Source organism: Phyllostomus discolor, chromosome 3, assembly GCF_004126475.2.
Source record: "Phyllostomus discolor isolate MPI-MPIP mPhyDis1 chromosome 3, mPhyDis1.pri.v3, whole genome shotgun sequence".
Taxonomy (NCBI): Eukaryota; Metazoa; Chordata; class Mammalia; order Chiroptera; family Phyllostomidae; genus Phyllostomus; species Phyllostomus discolor.
The window spans coordinates 183,608,071-183,632,291 of record NC_040905.2 but is presented as its reverse complement, the minus strand read 5'-3'; the positions used below and the strand labels follow the sequence as shown (position 1 = coordinate 183,632,291).

Sequence of the window (24,221 nt, the reverse complement as noted above, 5' to 3'; positions counted from 1 at the left end):
GGGGTCCTCGGCAGCTCTGTGCACCTAATGGCGGGAGGAGAGCTGGGTCCACCCTGAAAGCCCATAAACTGTTGGGGAGGTGGGCCCACAAAATCGGAGACTCTTTTCTGAGAACCAATACCTGCTGGAAACCCCAGGATGACAAGGAGCTAGGCTCTATACTACAGCCCCCCAATCTGATGGGGAGGATGAAACCCCCCACACACAACTGCCCAGCAATGACTGAGGAGATCCTCTGGGGCCAGGTGGGCACAAAGGAGCTCTGATTACACAGGGAAAGCCTGTGGAAGCGGCAGCCAGGAGGCAGAGCAAGGCAGATGATGGGAGGATGGACATTTGGAGCCCAGCACTGCCAAAGTGGGTCTGGGACACAGAAGGTGGAACACAGAGATGACACAGAGACAGGCCTGAGTAGTGGTCCTATGCCACCCCCTGCCCCACCCCCACCAACCCAGCCCAGATCCCCATGCTCTGGACCTTAGTTTCCCCTCCCCTGCCCCTCCGTCCAGTGCCCAGGATGCCATCCGCTTCACTGAACCCATCTGTCTGACACTTGCTCACATCTTCCTCTTTTGTGACTAGAAGTCACAGGACAAAGCACCAAGCCCTACAGTCAGAGAGGAAACACAGAGCCTAAGAGTGTGGACGGGACAGAGGGGACAGTGGCAAGGGAAGCCTGGTGCAGTGGAAAGAGGGGAGACGGGTGGGGCAGAGGTCCCCAGGACCATGGCTGAGTCTGTCACCTATGCCGACCTGCGGTTTGTGAAGGCTCCTCTGAAGAAGAGAATCTCCAGCCATTTAGGTCAGGGTAAGGGTGGAGGAGGCGTCTCCTGGACTCTGCAGCCCCATCCCCTTCACGACCCCACCCCAGCCCACCCCACAGATCCCCATATCTAACTCCTACCTTGGCCCCTTTTCTCTCCTCTACAGATCCTGACGATGATGGGGAACTCACCTATGAGAATGTCCAAGTGCCCCCAGTCTCAGAGGGAGCCTCAAGCCTGGCTTCCTCTGGACCAGGAGACAAAGCTGGTACGGAGAGCCCAGGGGATGTGTGTTTGGAGGGGGTCTGTGTCTTGGGCTGGGGAGTCCACAGCATTCTTGGGAGGATGATACCCTTGGGAAAAGGAGGAAAGTTCTTAGGAAAAAGAATGAGCACTGGATAAAGGGCAGCCAGGAGAAGAATAAAGCTCCCAGGGGCAAGGTGGATCCCAGCGGAGAGGCAGGGACTGGGAGGGATCAGGGCAGCTCTGTGGGGAGATGAGTTCGAATGGAAAATGGGGAGTCAGAGGAGGGGAGAAGAGAGGGTAGCGAAAGGGATGAGAGAAAACATTCTTGGGAGAGGGTTTGGGGCAGGCAGAGAAAGGCCCAGCAGAAAAGATTAAAGGGAGACTCTGGAGGACAAGGAGAGGGTCCCGGTGGTGTGGGGAGCGGAAGGTAAGACTCTGGAGGGACACGAGAAAATGCCGGGGGGCTGAGGAACTCCGCAGAGCGCTAAGGGAGACCTGGAGCAGTAGCACAAGGCACCGAGGCGCAGCGCGGTGGAGGTGGTGGGTGGGTGGAGTGGCAGAAGGGGCATTTCCCGGGGCTTCCCATTTCTAACTGGACTCGTTCGCCGCCCCGCGCAGGTCTTCAGGCCGAGCAGCCGACGGCGTCCTGGAACCCCGTGACGTCACCAGCAGCCAGACGCCTCCTGGTCTGTGAGTACCGCGCCCTCCCTGCACCAGGCGCCGCCTGCGGCGGGGCTCCAGCGCAGGCCTGTGGGGTGGGGCGGGGCGGGGCCGGGCGGGGCCTCGGGTTTGGAGGCCTCGCCCACCGCGCAGACCCCACGGGGCCCTTCAGGGCTGGGGGCGGAGCAACGTGCTGAACCTCTCCACCCCCGCCCGAGCCCCCTCCCGCCACCCCGCCAGATGCGGGTAGTGCTGGGCCCCGTGGTGGGCGGGTTTGGTTCCTGGGGTCCCCGCGACCCCTTTCTCTGCCCATTTCACCCCCGTCTTTCCGAGGTGTCGACCCGGATCCTCTCCCCACTGCCCATTTAGGATGGTCTTCATTCACATCTGAGCTGGAGATTTGTTGCCTTCTCCTAACAAGTAGTGCTTTCAGTCCTTAACCAGTAACAATTCCCAGCCCTTATTCTGGACCCTTTTCCCTGCGCTACTCGCAGAACTACTCATTGCCCAATAAAAACCACCATGCCTGCACCGTGTCCTCTGAGGGAGGCTCTTTCCCGTGAACCCCTCCCCTTACCCCCGTTTATAAGCTTGTTCCTGGGGCTCACTGCCCCCCGTGCCACTTGTCTCCCTAAGGCCGTTCAGCCTTCTCGAAATACCTCCTGGGCCTGCTCCTCACCTGCCTGCTGTTAGGGATGGCTGCTGTCTCCTTGGGAGTGCGCTGTGAGTATGGCTCCCCCCATTTTCCACTTACCCTAAACAACTTTCTCTCAAAGAAGTTTCTCCCTTACTCTGCCCAACAACTTGCCTTCCTGAGCAGGGGCGGAAGTTACTATCGGCACATCCTTAGCTTTTGGTCTGGTTTCCAACCAGGTCTGTTTTAGAGCACCGCGTCTTCCTGAATTAACCTCGTCTAATCCTGTACCTCCTTAACGTTTAGGCAGTTAGAGCTTATCTTTCAGCCTGGGATGCAAAAAGTTGCAAAAAGCAAAAAAAGGATTGATGCCAAAGTCTCAGGGCACCAGAGCACGGCTGAAGAAGATGTCAGCCAAATCTCTCTTTATGTCCCAACAGATCTGCAAGTGTCTCAGCAGCTCCAGCACGTGAACAAGGTTCTGGAAGCCACTAACAGCAGTCTGAGGCAGCAGCTCCGCCTGAAGATCACCCAGCTGGGGCAGAGGGAGCAGGATCTGCAGGGGTCCAGGAAGGAGCTGGCCCAGAGTCGGGAAGCGCTAGAGGTGGAACAAAGGGATTGCCAGGCTGTCAAGGAGCAGTTACAGGCCTGCCAGTCCGACAGCAAGGCAACAAAGGAGACCTTGCAAAGGGAGGAGGAACAGAGGAGGATGCTGGAGGAGAGGCTGAATAGAATCCGGGACACAGTGAAACCCTTCTACACGATGGGTCCAGAAGGTATGTGCTCTGGGAGCGGAGAGAGGGCAGGGTCTGCTGTGAGGGATGGGTTGAAGTGAGGAGATGCTGGTGGCAGGGGTGCAGGGGCCTATCAGGGGGCTGTTGAGATGTTGGGGGTAATGAACCAGAGCAGTGGCTGACATGAGCTGTGCAGCCTTAGCCAACAGGGAGAAGGATCAAGCCGCATACTGGATTTAGGGGGGCTCACCCAGCTCTAAGGCAGATCTGGGTGGGGGAGAGGAGGTCAGAAGCTAGCAAGGCAAACCACACTGTCCAAAGCAACAAACTCCGGTCATATTGAGCTTGATGTCAGTGTCAAGGATCCAGGAACCCCTTGAATTTTGATGTGAGATAGGTTGTTTGCACATATCCTAAAGAGAGGGTCTATAAGTTTAATTAGCTTTCGTTACGTATGAGATTCCCCAAAAGACTAACATTTGCTGATTGACAAAGTGCAGCCTGGTCGTGGACGAGGCAGCTGAAGCTCTCAAGTGTGGGTGACATAGCGAGGTGGGCGCGGATAATGTGGGAAGGGCACTGGGGTGAACTGTTCCTCTAGCCAGGATGTGGGGATGGCAGAGACGGACACATCAAAGGTGAGGGGCTGTGGCAAAGCAGGCTGAGGTTGGAGGCAGGCTGCCAGGCGCTGGAGGACTGGTTGTTCATGGGCCGGTTATCTGTGGTCGACGTTGGGCTCAGTCTAGCTCAGGGGCCCTCTGGATGCTCCCCCAACGCTTAAGACAGAGAGCGAGATTATGTGCAAACACCTCCAGCCCTCCCCTTTTTACTTTCTTATTCTCTGTGATCCTCAGTTCCATGCCAGTGCCACCCCCAACTCCCGCAGCTGCACCCTAGAGCTCAGCATCCCAAACTGCTCTGCCCCTGAAAGGGTGGTTTCAGGGCTCCACTCTGACCGCAGCTGCCCCTGCTCCAGGCTCATCTGCACATTTCTGCAACCTCACTGAGGTCTCCACCCCACAGACTCCCCTGCTTCCTCCCTTCCAGCAGCTGTCACCTGTCCTCACTTCTCTGTCTACTCATCTTGCCCTTGGGGGTCCATCACTGCAACCGCTCACTCCTTTGTTCTACCGCCCTCCTGGTGCACCTGACTGGCAGTGTCTGACTCTGGATGAACTCAGCTGTCCACCTTGCCAATGCCTGCACCCAGGTGCAATCATTCTGCTTGTTGCCACTGCAACTCCAGTTTCGACCTCAGCTGGGGCCTCAGCACTGCCTGGTTACCTTGCTGTCCATAATGACTCCTTACCCTACTACCCTGTCTCGCTGTCTGCAGATGCCCTGCTCTGTCAGAGAGCAGTTCCCCCCATCTCCCGCCACCAAGTCTGTATACCCATTTACACTTTTGCCCAGCCCCATCCCTTGGAAGGATAATAGCAACAGCTTGCTGGACGTTTTTCCTGAGCATCCCCCACACCCCTATTCCACTCTTCATACTGCAGCCAGGGTGGGTGGCCCTTTAAAAACAAAAATATGATCCTGCCACCCCAGTGCAGAGCATGTCATTCCAGTTAGTTAGTCAAAAGTTACAGAATATATTATATGTCCAGCATTGTGCCCAGGCACCTGGGATGTAGCCAGTGAGCAAAATTCCTATGTGTAAAATCCTACATTGACCTTCTCTTGTAATATAAAAACAAACAAACAAAATGCTTAACATGGCTTTCAAGGCCCCTGCTTACCTTCCAGCATGCCGCTCCATCTCTCGCCCTTTTCTATTTGGCCACACCAACTCATTTCATTCCTTTAAATTACTGACTTACAAGGTGCAGTCTGGCGGTGGGGCAAGGAGAATAACTCAAGCAGTGGAAAGAGGTGGGTTGGGATCAGGAGCACAGGCTGAGGTGTGGGGTGTTAAAGAGGGATATTTATTGCCTACAGCCAGGAAAAGGAAAAGAAGAGAAATTCTGAGGTGGAGGGAAGGGAAATAGAGTTTACATCAAGTACTTGGCAATTTCAGCAAAATTGAGACTAAAGTTGTCTATTTGTGGGAGAGTGGAGAGGGAAGGAGGTGGCTCGCAGCTTGAGGAGTGTGGGGCAGTTTTCGGTATGCAGTGTGGGATGCTTTTGAGAGCTAAGGAGGTGAATGAGAGTCCTATGGAACACTTATGGGGACCCAGGTGAGGTTAGCCAAAATCGGGGGTGGGGCGGGTGGGTGGGGAACTGTTATTGTTCAGAAATTGGGGACCGTACCATCAGCCCTATTAAACCTCCCAGGTTGTTAAGGAGTAAAGTCGTTGAATGTTAAAGGCCTTTACTAAGTATGCAGAGGCTTGGCATTTCCAGAAAGATTGCCAAGATCAAGGACTGGAAGTCAATGGCAGAGCTGAGATTAGACCTAGGGGAACCGTGTTAGCAACTAGATTGCTGAGAAGTCACTTCTATTCCAAGTGTTGACATCTCCCTTCTGGATCTGGGCTGTGCTCTCACACTCTTTCTGTTTTTCAGACACCTGCTGTCCTGTGGGATGGATACTGATGGAGAGGAAATGCTTTTACGTCTCACATATTAAGAGAAGTTGGGAGGAGAGCAGAAACTATTGTAATACCCTGTCCTCCAGCCTGGCCATAGTTAGTGACTATTCTTATTCAGTAAGCATACCCTTATTCACAGACCCTTGTGGGTACTTGTAGGTGAAGGGACATAGGTCATCAGGAATGGCAGTGCCCACACGGCATGTATGTCATGGCGTGCATTCCTTTTCCACGCAGCTGCTCAGCACAGTGCTCCAGGCGGCCTCTACTGATCAGAGCTGGCATGAGAGTTGACTTCTGAACCATCTTTACTTTTACCTGTTTCTCAGTTCAGCTTTCTGGCCAGCATTCTGGGCTAACAGAGTCTTTGACTGTCATGACCCGTCAGGCAGAGAGGCCCCAGACCTGGTGGGCTGGACTGGAGGGACTGTGTCCTTGCGACCACAGCAGCCCACAGAATGACTCCCCTCCAAAGGCTGGTGGAAGTTCTTATCCCCGCTGACGCGAATTGAAGGCTGAGCCCGCATCTGCATGGCGGCACTCAGAGGGTGCAGGGACGGGTCACTGATGAGGTGTCACACAACCAAAGATGGGCACAGTCCTCTCGTCAAGCTCCTAGGTCTCCCTAGAGCACTCATTTTCTTCCCTCAGCCCAGGTCCCCTCTTTGCACCCTCACCCCCATTCCACTGCTGTTCCTCACTCTCCACACACCTTGGTGTCTCTGAATCTCCCCTCAGGGTTATCGCAACAGCCTCTTATATAAATTGTTGGCACAAATTGGTTGGTCTGATTCATATTGGATTGACGGCAGGCCAAAGGATGGGCATTGGATTAATGGTAAAGGCTCTGGGTAAGTTTATTAGGAGTTTTGGGTATTTTCAACTTCATAATTCCTTCATAGAGACAATAATGAAATTTCCCTGTAGGTCCTGTTTTCAAACTTCACAAATCAGTATTGTAATTGCCTACTTGTCCATTTCCTCTGTGGACAAGTAGGACATTCTTATTTTCTAGTCTATCCCCAGTACCTAGCGGTCCCTGGCACATGCTTTTTAAAAAAAAATTTATTACTAAGTTGAGAACTATGTCATCTTTCTCAGGAGAAGCTAGGGCTTCACAGCTGAAGAACCGACATTCTAACTTCCTGTCTGGGGCCACTTGGGGCACTAGAGTTGTCCCAGGAAAGTAAGGGGGCAGCAGGGTAACTTTGAGGTTCAACCCCAGGGGCCCTGAAACAGGATGGTCACCTCCTATGTTCCTTAACTGGAGTTTCCACCTTAAGACCTTGGGTGACTTTTCCTTCCCCTGGTCCTGAAGCCTTTTCAGGTTGGAGTCTAGACATCTGTCCCTGAAATATACCCAAACATGGCCTAAGGTAGGTAGGCTGAGTTAGGACTTGGGCTAGGTTTTATGTAGGCCACAGGCAGCAAACACAAGGCCTACAGGCCGAATCTAGCCCTCCACCTTTTTTTATCCGGCCTGGCACCTTGTTTCTACCCGGCAGCAGTGCTGAGCTCTCACTTAACTGTTAAGGAACAGTTACATTTATAGTCTGAAAATTACATTCGGCCCATTGAAGGCAACTGCGAGGCTGATGTGGCCCCCGGTGTAAATGAGTTTGACACTCCTGATGTAGGGCAAGGGGAGAGGAGGGATGGAAGGGAGGGGGCCAGAGCTTATCCCAGTTCTGTTTCATCCACTCTTTAGGTATCATCCTCAAAACCAGCACTGTCGCAAGATTCCACAGAGTTGGTCAGCAACCCAGGATTGTACTGCTTCTCTTCCCTGCATCTGTGAGAGGGAAGTTCTTAAGTGTCCAGATGAGCACTGAGCTGAGTAAGTATGCGCGATGGGACTGAGTCTTGGGAGCCTGTGGGGACAGGACCTGCTCCTGGGAGTGGGTCGTGTCCATAGCCTCCAGGAGCTTGGTATGCGTATAGGAGGGGCCATGGCACAGGGAGAGGGGGAGGGAAGGCCTGGGGCTGACGGAGGCTGGTGACATGGCCGTCCTGGGAGCTGGCGTGAACTGGATGAGGGTTCGTAGTGACACTAAGCTCGTTGATAACTTTTGTGTTCCAGATACTCACACCAGCAAGAGCCTGCGCCCCTCATCCCTAACTCGCAGCCACAGGTCCCGTGATGATCTCCCTCTAGGGTTCCCTCGCTCTGCGGGGACGGTGCCTGGCCAAGGACTGATGTAGCCCAACACTTCTAGGCAGCCTGCTGCCTGCCTGAAATCCTGCCCCAGAAACTGGACTATTCCTGGGAAAAAGGTGCTGAAACCTCAGGAAAAGATTTTGGCCTCCTCAAGAACCTCCCATGGTGGAATGGGGGGGTCGGGGGAGGAGGGCGCATGGCCTGAGCGGATAGGGGCAGCCCGGAGCCAGCCAGGCGGTTTTATTGAAATATTTTTAAATAATTCGCATGTGTTAGTCTCGTGTGTCAGCAATGCTCTGTGATCCCCACGGGAGAGTGAGCCCAGGGCTGGATAGGAAATGTCTGTCCCTCGAGTCCATGCTGAGGTTTCCCCGTACAGAGCAGCTGGTCAGCCCATCTGGGGCTGGCCCTGTCCGGCACGTGCGCTGTCCTCACAGGGCATCCTGAAGGCCAGCGTTGGAGGCCCCACTGCTAAGAGCGTGCCCCAGGCAGCTGAAGGCTGGGTGTGGGTGGCTTGGCATGGTGCCCTCGGTGGCAGAGGAGACTGCCCGCCTCACAGTTCAGGTTGCGGTAGCGGGCAACAGCTGGTGTGGGGCGGGGGCACATGGACAAGAAGCCAAAGCTGAAGGGGCCCAGGCAGCAGCCCGGGCAGGGTAGTCCCTCGTCGGGCTCCCGAGGAGCTGAAGGGGGTGGTGAGGGTTCTGTCCGCTCCAGGGCCGCTGCCCGGGGCAGGCTATGCTGGGCCCGGTTCCAGGGCTCCCCGGCCCAGCCCTGTGGGGAGTTCACCACCACAGCTGGGGGGTTGTTGTTAAGGGGAGGTCCTGATCTAGGGGACCAGGGCTGAGAGGCCGATGAACAAGTGCTGATGAAGTTGTCTGTGGCCACGGCCAGGGGCAGCTGGAGAGCCGGTCCTGGGGGTTCTGGCTCAGGGCTACTGCCCTCACACTCCATCCTCTCTTCAGCTGAGGGGCCCACAGCAGCGGGGCCAGGACCTGGCAGTACTGTCTCCATACGTCGGGGGAGCTCAGGGGATGACGGTAATGAGCGGCAGCGACGGGCAGGTGTCCCGGGCTGGAGTAGGGTCTCTGGAGTGGTCACCAGGGGCAGCTGGGTGGGGAGCAGTGGTGATGGCGGCACAAGGGGCAGGGGAGCGACTGGCTTGCTAGGCGTGTCCAGGAGCTTGATCTTGCCACCCCTGAGGTCTTCCCGTAGTGAGAAGGGATTGACTCGAGTCAGATTGTCCCCCCAGTTGGGGGGTGATTCTGGTGATGGAGGCAGGAAGAGGTCTGACCGGCTTCGGGAGAGCCGGGGGTCTGGCCTGGGAAGCGTGGCAGAGGGACCCCCTCTTGGAACAGACCCTGTCGACAGAGAAGTCTGTGATCACTGTTCTCAGCACTGATAGCTTCTCGAAGTTGTCATTATTCACCAGGAGGCTGGTGGGACTAGAGCTTACAAAAGGGAGTCTGATGGCGTGCTTTGGAAAGGGAGAGATATCACCTCCAGCCACCTTTTACCTTTTTTCTTCTTTCCTTCCTTAAGGCTCTAGAATTAGAAAACTATCTTCTTTGAAATGTTCTCTCACCCCACCTCCATCCCCAGCCTTTCCAACTAATAAATATTCTTAGCCTCCCCCAGATAGTTCCCTGAGCTCTAAGGCAAAAGGACTCCAGTTAGGTCAAGGTCATGCTCACTTACCCTGATTGTGTGTCAGGGGAGCACTGGTGAGGGGGGCTGGCTCAGACAGTTGCTCTAGGATCCATTCCAGGTGATGGGTGATTTCGGTGAAGGGCGCACGAGCGCTAGGTTCCATCTGATGGGTAGAGACAGGGCAGCTTCACTCAGTGCTCCTAAAGTGGGTCCCTGAGTTCTCCTCCCATCACCTGGGACGGGACAGCCTTGGCAGCTGACAGACAGGGCGGAGGGCAGGGAGGGTGAGGCTCTTACACTGCAGCAATGGATGGCCAGCAGCAGGAAAGGCAGTGGGCAGTCATCCCCTACCAGGGTCCGGAAAGCGGGCACATCCAGGCCAAAGTCCTGCGGGGACAGAAAGGAGGGACCCCAAGTCAGCGTTCCTCAGGTTTTCCTAATCAGGATCTCAAGGTCCAGGGAACCCTTCTTGGTTATAAGTTGCCCAGTCTGGAGTCCCTCCTGTTCAAACCTGGAGACATCATTCACCTCGGTACGGGGTAGGTAGTCAGGGTCTGCAGGTACTCGTGCGATGAGCTCACAGAGGATAATCCCAAAGGCAAAGACATCGGCCTGGGGGTAGGAGATAATGTCAAGGGCAGATAATGTTATGGCAGTTTTCATGCCATAATTCTGTTAGAATGTGTCCAAATTCATGGCGGGTGGGGGGGGGGTCTTGACAGTTTCCATGTGTTGGAGGGGTACCTGTCAGGGGCAAGGGGAGGGGGTCTTAGGGCCCTCCTAAGTATCTGGTAGGGCTGTTGAGGAGTGTGGGGTAGGGACTTACAAGAGTATCTCAAGGGTCTCTGGATCTGAAGGGTTGCTGTCTCACCTTCTCATCATAGAGCTCACCCCGCAACACCTCTGGAGCCATCCAATACGGCGAACCCACCACAGCCAATGGCTCCTTCCTTTCCCCTTCCCTGCAGGGCAGGGGCAGAGTGGTCAGAAGCATCCCACTCACACAACCTCCGCAAACAAAACAGCATGAGGTCAGCCCCCTCCCCGCCCCAGGGGAAATGTTCCTGGGGGCTTCAGTTAGATAGGGGCCTTCTGGGAGGTTTCGGGGGGCAGGGGCATTCAGCTCACCTATACACAGGAATCTTCTCAGCCAGCCCAAAATCTCCCACAACAGCTGTGAAGCTTCGGTCTTCCCGACGGATCAGACAGTTCTATCGGACACATAGAGTATCCCCACGCTCATCACTCTCTGCTCTTCGATATCCCAGTCTATAACCTGAAGCTCTGTCACTCCAGAATAACCCCGACCCTCGCCCGGTTTTCCAGTACACCCCAATCTTGCAACATCATCCATCACTCCAAACACAGAGTAGTACTCAACCCCTGAGAGCACACCCCCTCACCCCAGTCCCCCATTCCCCATTGGCTTGCTTCTCTAACATCTTAACATATTTATTACCCACATTCCAACATCATGGGCTAGTTACAACACAATGGTCTCAAATCCCCCTTCATACCTCGACCTCTCTGGCCAGCCTACCTTGGATGTGAGGTCTCGGTGGAATACACCTTTGGCATGCAGGTATCGCAGGCCGTGGGCGATATCCAGAGCCAGGCGGAGCCTGACAGGCCAGGATAGGGGTTCAGGGGAGCTGAGCAGCTGTTCCAGGGTCCCCCCATTCATATACTGGGGCATAGTGAGAGGAGAAGGAGAATGAATATCAGGGTTTCATTCTTCTAGTCTCCTACTTATAAGCCAGGGGACACTCAGGAGGATCACAAAGGTCAGAAAGGGAAGGGCTTGTGCTCTAAGATCCCAAATTCATCTTCTAGGGCTGTCCTATGCAATACATGTGCAACTATTTAAAATTAAATTATTAAGTTTAAATAAAATTAAAAGTTCAGTTTCTCAGACTAGCGAGAGTTCCAGTGCCCCCTAGCCACATGTGGCTAGTGGCTCCAGTTTTGCACAGCACAGACACAGAACATTTTCATCACTGCGGAAAGTTCCGCGGGACAAACACTGTTCTAGAGAATAGAGGGTGAGAACAGCTGAGGCCTTTTATTTGTGGTTTGCCCAAAGGGAAGTTTGGGGAGGACTCCGTGGGAGGTCCTGCTGCCTCTCACTATTCCTCTATAGAAGCACCAGGTCATGACTCTCCCCTTGCCGGTAGTGGCTGTCTCCCCTTCCTGGCCCATCCTCACCTCTGTAAGAGCGTGCAGCTGCCCCTGGTGCACACAGACCCCCATGAACCTGGAAGAGGGGAGGGAAGATAGGAGGGTAGACTGTAAGTGACCCAGCTTCTCCGCAGCTCCCACTCTTCCAGCGGAACTTTCCCCTTCTCCCAGCAAGGTTCCCAGCAAGCGGCTGGAGGCGCTCACCTTAAGATGTTGGGGTGCCGGAGCCGGTTCATTAGCTGCACCTCCCGTAGTGTGTTTCCCCGGTTACTGGGGAGCCTGTTCATTTTCAGCACCATGACTTGCCCTGACTGTCGGTGCCGAACCTGGGGGTGTCAGGGGAAGGTGAGTCCCGGACAGGTAGGACGAGTCGCCGGCGTCCCAGTCCCCTAGCTCCAGCCTCTCGTCTAAGGCTTGGTCCCGCCCCTTTGCTCTCTCTACCGGTCCTACCTTGTAGACCTCAGAGAAGAAGCCGGCCCCGATCTTCTCCGCGCAGTGGAAATCGTCCACGCGAGCCAGGCTAGACACAGCGCTGCGGAGAGCCCGGTAGGAGGAGGGGCGGCCCCGGCCTCCACCCGCGCCCCCCGGCCCCGGGGGCCCCTCCCCCGGCGCCTCTCCGGGCCCGGGCCCAGGGCCCCGTTGTGGGGGACGTTCCCCGGCCATGGCCGGGCCCCCAGCCCGGGCCTGCCTCACATGGCAGGGTCCCCGGGGCCCGGGCAAGCCGTGCTTGCCATGGGCGCGGGCCCAGCCCGATCCGCGGCGCCGGGACTCCTGCTCCCGCCTAGGAGAATGGAAGATTTGCCCAAGATCCTGGGCCCGCCCCCGCCGCGCCGGCTTGCTGGGCCCGGGTGAACGCCGCACCGCTCCGCTCCGCGCTGGCCTGGGCCTGAGCCGGGCGGTGGCGGTGGCGCTCCCGGGCGCCGGCGGGCAGTCGGGCTCCCGGCAGGCGGAGGCTGTCGGGCCGGAGGCGGCGGTGGGCTGCTAGGCTTCTCTGCTGGAGCTCAGGCTCAGCGGCCTGCTGGGGGCGGGGCTGAGCAGCGCCACTGCTTAACTCCTTGGAGCCCGGCCCCCAGGCAGCGGCCACGCCCCCTCAGGTACGCAACCCCAACCGCCGGCGGTGACGCCCTAGGCGAGTGGGTCAGGGCGTCGGGGTCAAATAAATTCAGGCTCGAGCTGAATAACTGAAGAGAGTTAAGGGCTGATAGTGCGTACGTGCAGGTCATATGTCTTTTGCTGCTCGAGGACTCTTTTTTTCCCCTCCCACTTCAGGTCGCTGTCGTTGAGGGCCGGGCTTGGGAAGCCGCCGGATTTCTGGGCTCCATGGACCAGCAGGGCAAAAAATTAGACTCCTCATGGCCAATCAAAATCTAAGGCAGCCCAGCAACCTGCCCGCCTTCCTGGCCTCCACCCGGGCCCACCCTACCTATTCCCCAGGTCTCCACCCCTGCACCATAAACCTCTGCACTCCCTGAAACTTCCTTCCTGGGAGGCTGTGAGCCCTTGGCCAGCCCATCCCTAATGTGGCCCCAATTCCTCCTCACTTCATCCCATCTCCCTCGAATAAAGTTCAAATTTCAGAGCCTCCTCCTTATAACACAGCCTTGACCTTACTATTTGGTCGAAATGACCCTTTTTCTCATAGGAGAAATCTCCACCTGCAGGAAAGCCCCGCCTTCCACGAGATCCCACCCCTTGGCCAAGCTCCGCCCCTCAAGGCCCCCTTCCCCTCCAAGAGCCCTCTCTTCCCCAGTGGAACACCTCACTCCCTTCAGAGGGACCTTTCCTCAGTGTCACACTGCTAACGTCAGTGTGTACCAGAACCTGTCAATGCCTCCTCTGTGTGTTCCACGCAGTGTGACCTCACATCTGAGTGACTCCACCAGTCATTGTGACCCCTCCTCTTAACGTGACTCCTCCCCTCAGTGTGGCCCAGCCCTTATTAGTGTGACCCCTCTCAGCAGGTTCCGCCCTCCGTCAGGTAGGAACCCGTTCTGCCTCCCTCAGGCGGGAGGAGGAGCTGCAGCAGGCGTCTAAATCGGCGCAGAGCCCTAAAAGCGCACTCAGCGTTTCCGGACCCTGTGCACTCGCCGTACCCGGCGCTTCCGGTTCTCTTCGGGTTCGTCCGGCGAGATAGCCAATCATTGCCACAGAGTGGGGGACTTCGCTGGATCCCGGCAACAGCTCCCAGACAAGCGGAGGGGGCGTCGCTGAACGCCACCTAGCGGTGGAATGGGGGGCGGTGGAAGTAGAGGCTTCGGGCCTCCAGAAGGAACTGGCTGCGACAGAGCGTGAAAGAGCGCGGCCGAGTCTCTTCAAAAATTCCAAAGTACTGTATTTCTTTTTCTGTGGTAAGCTGAAAATTAGAGACCTGTCTCATGTTTATGAGAGCTGGGGCGAAGTACTTTGTCAAGAGCTAATGAGAAAAGACTAAATAAAGACAGTCTTAAATTACGAAGGATGCATTAGGGCCGGGAGAAGGTCCGATGCTGTCTCGGTGAGGTTTTGCCCAAGTTTGGAGGGAATGCCAGGAGAGATTCACAGCCCTTCCAGAGCCAGTGGTGACGGGCCAATCTGCGGAAGCCTGTGCCTGGATCGTGTACATCATATTCATTCTTCCAGAGGCAATTTGGTCTCAGCAAAACAAACTCATTCATCACTGTAAATTAAAGTTAACATCTACAACGATTTAATTTGTAAATTTGCTTTCTATGGAAGTATGAGATCTGAAAATATTAGGAATTAATGTCTCATTTTGTTTAAGTAACATGATAATAGGTACTTTAATGGACACGTGTATAACCCTTTATCCAAATTTGAGAATTACTACAGTTGATGATAGTAATTCCAAGCTGAGGCACCAGGTTCCTGCTTAAGAAAGATAACTGTGGTGGTTGCGTGGAGCAGGGAGCCTGGTTAGGAAGGAGGCTCTGACAAGGATTCAGTTAGGAGAGGATGAGGGACTGAAGTAGGACAGGGATCATAGGGAAGAAGAAGAGGAAACACCCAAGTGGTATGGGAAAACTTGCTGACTGATTAGTATCCAAAGTCAGTCCTGTGAAGGGAAAGAGTGTCAGCGAGGATAATTTTTAAATTTCTAGTTTAGGTGACGGGGAGGTATTGACTGAGACAAAGAATCCAGGAGGAGGAAAGGGTGAATGAGGAAGGTAAATGATTGCCATAAACGAAGGGGCAATGGTAAAACTATGGAAGTAGATGCCATCATCTGAGTAGGGCATACAGAGGGAGAAATAGGCTGGCAGTGGAATCCTGGGGCAAACCAACATTAAAGGATGGAAGGAGGAAGAGAAGTCCATGAAGGACACTGAGAAGAAACAAGCTGAGAGATGGGAAGAGAATCTAGAGACTCTGGTGCCATGGAATCCAAGAAATGGAGAGTTTAGGGAAAATGGAAGAATGAACAGCATTAAATAGTAGAGATAAGTTTTAAATGTTCCTTGAGTTAGGCTGTTAGAAGATCCTTTTGTTGCTTTTCAAACTTTTTATGATGGAAAATGTCAAAAGTAAAAAAAGAACACACAGGGAATAGAACAATGGACCCTCCTTTCCTCTGGGTGAGTAAGACCATTTTGAGACCCGGCCTCAGTTGTGCTATTGCCATCAGTGACATGTCCGAGTAAAACCACCGACTTTCATGTGCCTTTTATGTCAGTGGTTCTCCAATGATCAACTCATGGCCAATTTTTTTTTTTCATTTATTCCCCTGTCCCCCTCCCCCGCCCAGTTATTTGATGCATATTTCTGACATTATGGTCTTTCACTGATAAATATTTTAATGTTATCTCTAAAAGATAAGGATCCTTCTTTAAAATAAAATCACAGTGCCATCATCACACCTAAAAAAATGAACAATTTCTTTATATCATCAAGCATCTGGTTCACATTTCCCCCATTGTTTTATAAATATTTACCATATTTTGCTGTGTAGAGTCGAAAGACTATCAAGTCTACTACATGCTGGCATCCACGTTACGCCCATGGCAAACAGGGCTAATCTGTAGTACTTTTTCCTGCTAAGCCAGGACCCTATTCCAGAAACCTCACAGTATTCTTCCTATAAGTGATGACGATTAATTGGATTTAGTTCAATAAGCAAGACCTGTTTGCCACCCCTGGTTCTCACTTTTCTCTTTGATGTAATTAGATAATGGCTAATGTAATTAGATAATTTATCATGTTTCTATTCCTGGTTTACTAAAAATTCTTTTTAAAAAATCACAAATGGGCAGGCATTTCATTGTATAAAAGATTTCCCCAGTATCTGTCAGGGTGATCAAGTGGCTTTTATTTCCATTGGTTTATTTATGTACTAATGTTGATAGATTTTCTAGTTCAATCATTATTGCAGTCCTGGAGAATATCCTGCTAGTCTTTTTTAAAAAAATATGTATTTTTAGAAAGAGGGGAAGGGAGGGAGAAAGAGAGAAAGAGAAACATGTGCGAGAGAAACAAGGATCAGCTGCCTCCAGCACGCATGTGCCCTGGGGACCACAACCCAGGTTGGGAATCAAACTGGTGACCTTTCACTTTGCAGGACGATGACCAACCAGCCAGCTGGGCCATACCAGTCAAGTCTCCTCTGTAATAACTTTTGTGGGATTTGTTTGCTGATGAATTTGCTAGGTCTTGAATTAAGTTCATACTACTTTTGTAGATTAAATGAATGTGGGCTTTTTTTTTTTAAAGATTTTATTTATTTATTTTTAGAGAGGGAAGGGAGGGAGATAGAGATAGAGGCAGAGAGATAGAGAGAAACATCAATGTGCGGTTGCTGGGGGTTATGGCCTGCAACCCAGGAATGTACCCTGGCTGGGAATCGAACCTGGGACACTTTGGTTCCCAGCGCGCGCTCAATCCACTGAGCTACGCCAGCCAGGGCAAGAATGTGGGCTTTTTTGTAGTGGGCATGTATTTGACCACTTTCACCTTTCTTCTGCGGTTATTCAGGTGTTCAGTATCGTTTGGGGTTGATTTTGGTTTATATTTTCCTAGACAATATTAATCTCACCGAGGTTTTCTAGTTTAGTCATAGATAGTTTCACTTAATATTCTTTTAGCATTAAAAAAAATTCTGTGTCTGTTTTTAGCCACTTCCTCATGCCATTAGGGGGTTTGAGTAGTTTTTTTTTTCTTTTGGCTAGCTGTGTCAGTTTGCTTATTTTGTTATTGTTTTTTTTTTTTTTTAAGACAGCTCTTATAATTATTTTAGTTGGTTTTCTGATTTATTGGTTTTTATTGTTAGCTTCATAAATTCTTCCTCCTATTTTCATTAGCTTATGATGTTCCTCTTTCTAGCTCACTGAGTTGACTGCTTAGTTATTAGCTAGTTAGCTTAGTGGTTTTTTTAGGCCTGTGTAACTGGCTAGTCTGTCTGTAGCCTATTCTGCCGAAGCCCTCATGGTCTATACCGCAGGACCCGCCCTCCCTAGGCAGAGCTGGTTGATAAGGGAGGCCAGTTCGTCTGCTGTGAGATGCTTGAGAGAGATGAGTGTGGTACAGATATTAGTGCTTATCTGTATTTGCTTCTCCTTCCTTCCTGGCACATAGAAGTATGTACTTCTGTGCTGCAAAATATTAATAATGGGTAAATCCAGGTGAATGTTATACTTTTATTATAATTTTCTATATATTAAGGTTTTTTTCCAATTTAAGATGTCCCTAATTCCCAGAAAAATGTGGTTGGGGTTGGATATGAATATTTTAAAAACCTCACTCTAGGTGATTCTGACAACCTCTGTTACTATGTTCAACTCTTTTCCTTTCTTTCTTTCCAAACTTCAACCACTGACTTTCTAGTTATCTAGCACTTAGCATAAGATAGGCGCGAGGCCAACTGCTCTTTATGCGTCATCTCATCTCTTATCCTACTCATTGAGGTAGTGACGTTAGTTCCTCATATTATCGTTGGGAAAACTGACAATGAGATGAATTTGGCAAAAGCTTACATTTCTAGTAAAACTAGAAGCTGAACAGGTGTTTTTCTTTTGAAAGATTTTATTTGTTTATTTTTTTAGAGAGAGAGGAGGGAAAGAAGGAGAGAAAGGTTGATGTGAGAAACACCTATCTGTTGCCTCCCGCACGTGCCCCAACCAGGGACGGAACCGCAACCCAGGCACATGCCCTGACTGGAAATCAAACTGGCCACCCTTCGCTTTGCTGGATGCTGCCCAACCAAGTGAGCCACACTGGTTAGGGCTAAATGTTTTTTTTTTTTTTTTTTTACTTTTATGTTGTGATGCCTTTGGCTCTAAGTAAAAGAAAACTTAAAGTCACCTAAACAGTAATGAAGTTATTTCACATTAAAAGGTGGTTATTTCAGTGGCTCTACATTACCATCAGGGACCCAGGCCTTTCTACTCTACCATCCACCCTTGATGTATTCAGACTGTGTCCCCAGATTAGGTTTCACGATGCCTGCCAAAGTTCCATCATCACATCTGCAGAACTTCTAGAGGCAAGAAAGGACATTATTCCTTCTTGCACATCTCTTGCTATTTAATTTGCTGTGCCTCTTTCTTAAAAGGAAAGAAACTCCTCCCAGGAGCCTCCCTCATCCCGGACTCCCTCTCATGTTGCCAGAATGCCACAAGCTTATGCTAGCCTATCCTTGGCAAGAGGTACGGGACCACTATGATGGGCTTAGACTAATCAAGACTCACTCCTAGGGCTGGTTCCAGGCTTTCCTGAAGTTTCTGGCTGCTCGGCCAAACAAAATTAAGATTCCGTTAGGAAAGATGGAGATGGGGGTAGGGAATAGGCATGAGGTATGCAACCAGTGGTGTCTGTTACAGAATCCAAATGTCCAGGTTGTTAATTTTGACCACTGCTGCTATTCTGGGTTCTCCCCTCAGCTCCCACCCTCACTCTAGCACAGGGATTTTCAAGCAGTGTGCCGCAAGAATTTTTAAAATGCTCAATACCTGACTTTAGTCTGGAGCACAGACCACTTTTCCCTTAGATTGTCAAATAAAAAAATGACAACAGCCAACACAACAATAGCTGCCCGGTGTCAATGAATCAAAATTACACCTATTTTTTTGCCTGATCGGCAGAATTTTAGTAGTTTAGTTGTGCCATGAGATGGAAAAGGTTGGATATCACTGCTCTAACAGATTTCTCTAATTGTGAGCCACATCCCCTACAACTCCAGCTCTAAGTGACACATACCCAGGCTGTCCTTGGCAGAACGGTGGGGAATAGGAACTGTATTTCTCAGGACCCAGTGCTCTTGTGCAGTTCCTCAGGAGTCAGGGATGTGCGCTTGTCAGAGCGGGCACTGTCGTGGGGTGGGGCGGAGAGCAGAGGCTCCTCGGGAAGGCGGGCTGGCCTGGCCTTGACTGCGCCCCGGAGCTGAGTTCTCATCATGCTCCCCAATGTCTCTGAGATCTCGTCTTCCCAGTCTATTCTTCTCTTAAGATCTGATTTCTTTTCTTAACATACTCGAATTTGCCCCCTAGTCTTAAATCCCAACATTACCCTCATATTTCTTTCCTTGGAACTCTCACAGTAAAATACCTGTGTCCACTGGATTTGCTAACCATTCATTGACTTCCTATATGTATTAGAAGCTTAGAGACAATACTAGACAATAGGGTAGGAAATTAAATTTTAGTAGCTGTGTGCTAAGTTCTTTCACACACACTATCTGACTTTATCACTAACAGCACCTTGGTAGGTTAGGTTATCTTGACCTTCACGTTGGAGGTTAGAGAATTCAGAAGGTAAGTCACCTGCGCAGAGAAAGTAGGGTCAGCTCAAGGGCACAGGCTGTTAGGAGCCCATGACTGCCTGGCCCATGCCCATGCTGTCCCCTACAAGCATCTTTATGCTTACAAAGATCTTTGCATACCTTGATTGGAGCCTCACAAACTGCATTTGTTTTGGAGTAGCAGGGTGAGGAGTAGTATCTGCATTTTATAAATGGTAGTGAGATTGTGAGATACCAAGTTACTTGCCCCAAGTCACATGAAGCTTAGCTTTTCTGTCTCCTATGTAGTACACATGTTGCCACCATGAAGCTGCCCTGCAGGGCGTGGCATATGTGTTGAATGGGTGGTGATCCAGATTATGGTAGGTGTGCAATAAGTAATTGTCAAGTTATACCATTGAAAATTAATAATGTCACTGCCTAGATGTCTCTAGTTTCCTTTTTCCCCTGTCACCTCTCCTCTGGGCTCTCCTTGGAGATCCTTTTTTCCCAAGAAAGTCCATCACCTTTAATCAAGACAAAGAGCAGAATCCACATCTCCTCAGGCAGGTGCTGCGATGAGGGCTTAAGAAGGAAGGGCCCTCTTCCAAGACACAGCTGAGTGGACCTGACAGTGTTTGCTCTCCCACTTCCCACCTCAGGCCTTCCTTGGGTCCTGGCGTGAGGAGGCTGTACTGAGACTTTCCCCTGCCCCCAGGTGGCAGAACTGCATTTGTTCTGGAGTAGACAGGCCCGTGAACCTCTGCTTTCCTGTTCCACTGGCCTCGGCCTTGGCAGTCATCAAACTAGTACCCTGCCCCATCTCTCCTCCCTTAATCCCGCCCCCACCTCTGGCTCCACCCCACGGCCCTGGACACAGTATACACAGCCCAGAGCCTCTGTCCAAAGGGAAACAAAGGGGACTGCCTGGGTTCCCATGGCTGTGGCCAGCACCTTCGTACCGGGGCTGAACCCTCAGAATCCTCATTATATCCCGGGGTAAGGCTTCTACCCAGAGCACAGCCCTGCTTGCTTCTGGGAATAGGGGTGTAGGGATATAGGAGTTGTGTCACCTGGATCTCGGGGGCCAAGTGGACATACCTGTACAGGAGGCACAGGGCTGGGGTATCTGTGGTATTGGACAGAAAAGGGAAAGCAAGGGATAGTGGTTGCTGGGCCTGCCACAAAGCTTTGTGTTGTCTTCTCCATGGTAACAGGGTAACAGCAGAGGGGAAGGGTTGAAAACCCAGACAGAGAACTGAGATATGCCTGCTCCAAATGCATACACAGCTGAGTCCAGAAAACATAGTGCTTCCGAGGTCTCTGTTTCTGGCTCTGGGGACGGTGGGGCGGGGGGTTGTAGAGGTGAGTGGGTGAGTCCTGTGCTACAGGTACACGGGACACTGCCCACTACTTCGGTTCAGCATGGGCCAGACCTATGGGCACATGACTGGTCAGCTACTTCGAGGAGCTCCTGGCCTAGCCTGGCCCCCCGCTCGTCGCGTTCTCCTGCCTCCCATTCAGCCTCCGAGATCTCCCAAGGTTCCCAGGGGAAGCCCGCCTGTCAGACATGGGCATAAAAGGCTCAGTTGCAGCATGATCCCTGGGTACACAGGTATGTACACAAATATGAACAGGTGCCCATTCCAGAATATGTGTCCCAAACACTAACGGAAACTTTCCTTGCCCCCTACCGGCCTAGGTTTTGTCCCCCAGGCACAGTTCATCTTCGCCAAGAACTGCAGCCAGGTCTGGGCTGAGGCTCTGAATGATTTTACCCAGCGGCCTGGGGAGCGAGGGAAGCAGGAGCTATCAAAGGAGGTCAAGGGAGAAGACGTGGAAAAAGACCAAGAGCCAAAGCCTAAGTCAGAGCTGGAGGAGGAGGAGCCAGAGCTGGGGCAGGAGGCAGGGCAAGTAAGACCCAGAAGGCTGGGGTGGGGGTGAGGCTCCTAGGCAGTGTGGCGGGAGTGGGGAGCTTCACCTCTGTACCGGCTGGGGACACGGGCCTAACTGCCTGCTCCACTCCCTGGGGGCTTGTGTTAGAGCACAGGGCCAAATCTGACAGCCGACTTTTCTTCTGTCGACTTCCCCCACAAGGCTTCCCCCTATTCCATGGATGACAGAGATCCTCATAAGTTCTTCATGTCAGGTGAGGGGAGGTGGGTAATGACCAGGGGTGTGGGGAGGCCCCCAGGACGTCCTGACTCAGTGTCCACATCCCTCAGGTTTTACTGGTTACGTGCCCCGTGCCCATTTCCTCTTCGGCTCCAGCTTTCCTGTGCTCACCAACCAGGCACTGCAGGAATTTGGACAGATGTACTCACCGGGCAAACCCCAGATGGGACTCAAACATCTCCCCCCACTTTCAAGGACCTACCCTCCGAACCTGGGCCTTTTACCTAACTATGGGGGCTATGTGCCAGGTGAGGATGGCCCCCGAGAGAGGCTCTAGGGCCTGGGATGAGTGTGTGTGTGTGTGTGTGTGTGCGTGTGGTGGGTAGAGGTGGTTTGGGGGTTGGAACTAATAAACGTGGGGGACCTTGGATCATGTGGTTCCGCTTTAGCATTGGGCAGAAAAGGAGACTTAGGTGGCTCACAGTGGGGAATCAGGACCGGATTTGGGAGGGCAGCTTGGAGGGCCTAATCAACTGGCCGAGAAGTAAGTGACAGATTTTCTTGGCCGCACAGGGTATAAGTTCCAGTTTGGCCGCACATATGGGCATCTCACCCACAATGCTCTGGGCCTCAGCACCTTCCAGAAACAGGTCATGGCGTAGGTACCTGGACTGCAAGTTCTCTCTTCCCTTTTCATCTTTCCCAGCCATCCTTTTGGAAGAGAGAGAGATGGGCTGGAGGGTGGGGGCAGGCACAAAGAGAAAATGGTTTGGAGGCCAAGCACCTTTTTTATTAATAGGTGTAATAAATAAATAAATAAATACATAAACAGAAGCCTGGGCTCCTCTTCCCTCCTCTGACCGCCAGGCACTGGCCGCAGCCTATTTACATCTGGGAACTTCGGGATCTGCCCCTGGACTACCACCGACGTCATCACTGCTCGGCCTAGGGGGCCTTGCACCTGTGGGAAGGCTGGCCCACATGGGCGGGGAAATGCTGGCAGCCCAGTGCTGCGTCCCTTCCCGCCTTCCCTGGGTGGAGGTCTAGACGAGGTCACTGGCACAGTTAAGGGGGAGTAATTAATACTGAGCATAGGGATAAGTGGCCCAGCTCTCAGTCTGCTCTCTGTAGCCAAGCCCGAGGGCTTGGGAAGGGCTCTCAGGCTCTGAGTCTGGGGGTTATGAGGGTCCCTGAGGCCACCAGCATGCACAGGGCCTCAGTTTTGGCTGCTTCCAGGAGTTGAACTTGGAGTTGGGGTCAAAGTCACGTAGGCCAGAGGTACCAGGCCAGTGTCAGGGCCACGACTACAGCGCAGCCAGTCTCCTCCGGCTGGCCCCAGCACTCGAAGGGTATCTCCCTTGTGGAAGCTCAGCTGTCCAGGGCCTGTGGCCAGATGGTGGCACAGTGCCTTTACTTCGCTGGGAAAACAACAAATGGAGGTCAGAGGATCCCCACCCAAAGCCAAATCTAGCCCCCGATCCTTCTGTCTCCCAGGGCTCACCACGGAGGCTTGGAGGGCAGGGCTGGAGAGTGTGGCTCCTGCAGGCTGTCCCTGGGCTCTGGTTCCCGGCGGACACCCACTGTCTGTGCCACTAGTTGAAACATGGACTTGTCCAGACTCAGCCAGTCCGATGGGAGCCTAGGGGAAGGCAGTCGGGGCGCTGTCTGTGCCCTGGCCGAGGTCAGGCTCCCCCACTCGCTCTGCTTATTCCACGGGCTACCTCTTACCTGTTTGTGGGCCGAGCTTCCCGCTGAGGCTTTCGGGACCCAAAGAGGTATCCCCACTTGATGCCCCCAGGTGAAGGCCCTGAGGCTCCTTCCTCACTTTCTGGTGCAGGGGCAGCAGACCCTTCTCTCTCCCGACTGCGCCTCAGCTCAGCCAACACAGAATCAGGGGGGCTCCCCATCCAGAAGGGCCAGCCCCTGTCCCGGCCCAGGGTCTCCTCAGGGGCAGGGCAGGCCTCAGCTCCCTCTACGACTCCCTCTCGTGGGGGAGGCCCCCCGCCTCCTGCCCCTTTCTTTTTCTCGCTGCTGCTGCTGCTGCTGCTACTGCAGCTGTTGTTGCCACCACGGGGGAACCTAGAACCCTCAGTGGAGCCATCGATGTAGACCTGGGAGCTCTGCATGAGCTGGTACCACCAGCCAGCCTGCCCACCTCGGGCCCTGCCATGCCCTGAGCCCCCAGCTGCCTCTGTCACCTCTCCTGTCTCCTCCTCTTCCTCCTCCTCTTCTCCACCTTCTGGGGCACCCACACCCTTCACCCGTTCCCCTTGGGCTGCCCTGTCCATGTCCCCAGGGCCCTCCTGGCCCCGGGCCCGGGCCAACTGCAGTGTTGAGTGGGCGGACAGCAGCAGGTCCTGGGACACCCGCAGCAGCTCCTTGTGCTGCCGCTGCTGCTGCCCGCTTTGCAGCAGCCGGTGCTGGAACAGTAAGTCGAGGCTGAAGGGCAGCAGGGCCAGGGGCTGTAGCAGCAGCAGCAGCTCCTCAAAGAGGCCAGGGCACACAGTGTGTGCTGCACTCAGGAAGCCCCATGGCTGGTAGTGGGTCTGGATGATGTCTGGGGGAGAAAGAGAGAGGGCTGAGCCACACGGAGGAACAGCCCAGACCGGGTGAGCCTCTGAAAGGTAACCTGGGCAGAGTCACGCGCCGTGCCGCACAGGCTGTGTGCTGTGCGTTTAGAGGTACTGTAGCTGTAAACGACTCCTGAAGTTGTGCGGTACATTAACTCCACAACCTGGAGACAGTGCTGGGCTTCCTGGCACCCTGACTGCCTGACTGTCCTGCCCACTGCCAGGCTCTAACACCGCAGAAGCTGGGGAAGGATTTGCGTGGGGGCCCAAGCTTTG

The 24,221-nt window shown here is 53.1% G+C and overlaps 4 protein-coding genes across 10 annotated transcripts in view; 2 read left to right on the top strand and 2 right to left on the bottom strand.

The window, feature by feature from the left end:
- Nucleotides 1-496: 496 nt before the first annotated feature.
- Nucleotides 497-23,858, top strand: CD72 (CD72 molecule). The gene is made up of 10 exons (XM_036021896.1): nucleotides 497-808; nucleotides 931-1,032; nucleotides 1,629-1,700; nucleotides 2,307-2,393; nucleotides 2,745-3,080; nucleotides 5,547-5,689; nucleotides 6,311-6,423; nucleotides 7,281-7,409; nucleotides 9,366-9,368; nucleotides 23,844-23,858. Exons 1-8 carry the CDS (start codon nucleotides 727-729, stop codon nucleotides 7,402-7,404), a joined length of 1,059 nt encoding a protein of 352 aa, XP_035877789.1. The 5' UTR covers nucleotides 497-726; the 3' UTR covers nucleotides 7,405-7,409; nucleotides 9,366-9,368; nucleotides 23,844-23,858.
- On the bottom strand, nucleotides 7,955-13,227 carry TESK1 (testis associated actin remodelling kinase 1). 2 transcript variants are annotated; one of them, XM_028517753.2, is made up of 10 exons: nucleotides 12,006-13,227; nucleotides 11,760-11,881; nucleotides 11,583-11,631; nucleotides 10,918-11,064; nucleotides 10,506-10,588; nucleotides 10,249-10,339; nucleotides 9,906-9,989; nucleotides 9,675-9,764; nucleotides 9,426-9,540; nucleotides 7,955-9,088 (listed from the first exon to the last, which is right to left on the bottom strand). In XM_028517753.2, the coding sequence occupies exons 1-10, from the start codon at nucleotides 12,216-12,218 to the stop codon at nucleotides 8,202-8,204; spliced, it is 1,881 nt and encodes a 626-aa protein (XP_028373554.1). In that variant the 5' UTR covers nucleotides 12,219-13,227; the 3' UTR covers nucleotides 7,955-8,201. The 2 variants fall into 2 exon arrangements, with proteins under 2 accessions (XP_028373554.1, XP_035877788.1); XM_036021895.1 differs by lacking the exons at nucleotides 10,506-10,588; nucleotides 11,583-11,631; nucleotides 11,760-11,881; nucleotides 12,006-13,227 and having other exon boundaries at nucleotides 10,918-11,057.
- FAM166B (family with sequence similarity 166 member B) lies at nucleotides 18,659-22,109 on the top strand. Of its 2 annotated transcripts, none has more exons than XM_036021898.1 (6): nucleotides 18,659-20,259; nucleotides 20,652-20,875; nucleotides 20,963-21,174; nucleotides 21,358-21,409; nucleotides 21,554-21,683; nucleotides 21,949-22,041. In XM_036021898.1, exons 1-5 carry the CDS (start codon nucleotides 20,198-20,200, stop codon nucleotides 21,661-21,663), a joined length of 660 nt encoding a protein of 219 aa, XP_035877791.1. In that variant the 5' UTR covers nucleotides 18,659-20,197; the 3' UTR covers nucleotides 21,664-21,683; nucleotides 21,949-22,041. The 2 variants fall into 2 exon arrangements, with proteins under 2 accessions (XP_035877791.1, XP_035877790.1); XM_036021897.1 differs by having other exon boundaries at nucleotides 18,677-20,259; nucleotides 21,486-21,683; nucleotides 21,949-22,109.
- Nucleotides 22,144-24,221, bottom strand: part of RUSC2 (RUN and SH3 domain containing 2) — a 56,976-nt gene continuing 54,898 nt past the window's right edge. For all 5 annotated transcript variants that reach the window (XM_028514427.2, XM_028514283.2, XM_028514254.2 and 2 more), the window contains 3 exons: nucleotides 23,104-23,932; nucleotides 22,877-23,014; nucleotides 22,144-22,793 (listed from right to left, as the gene is read on the bottom strand). In XM_028514427.2, coding sequence (XP_028370228.1) covers nucleotides 22,592-22,793; nucleotides 22,877-23,014; nucleotides 23,104-23,932 — 1,169 coding nt within the window. In that variant the 3' untranslated portion in view covers nucleotides 22,144-22,591. The remainder of the gene's footprint in view (nucleotides 22,794-22,876; nucleotides 23,015-23,103; nucleotides 23,933-24,221) is intronic.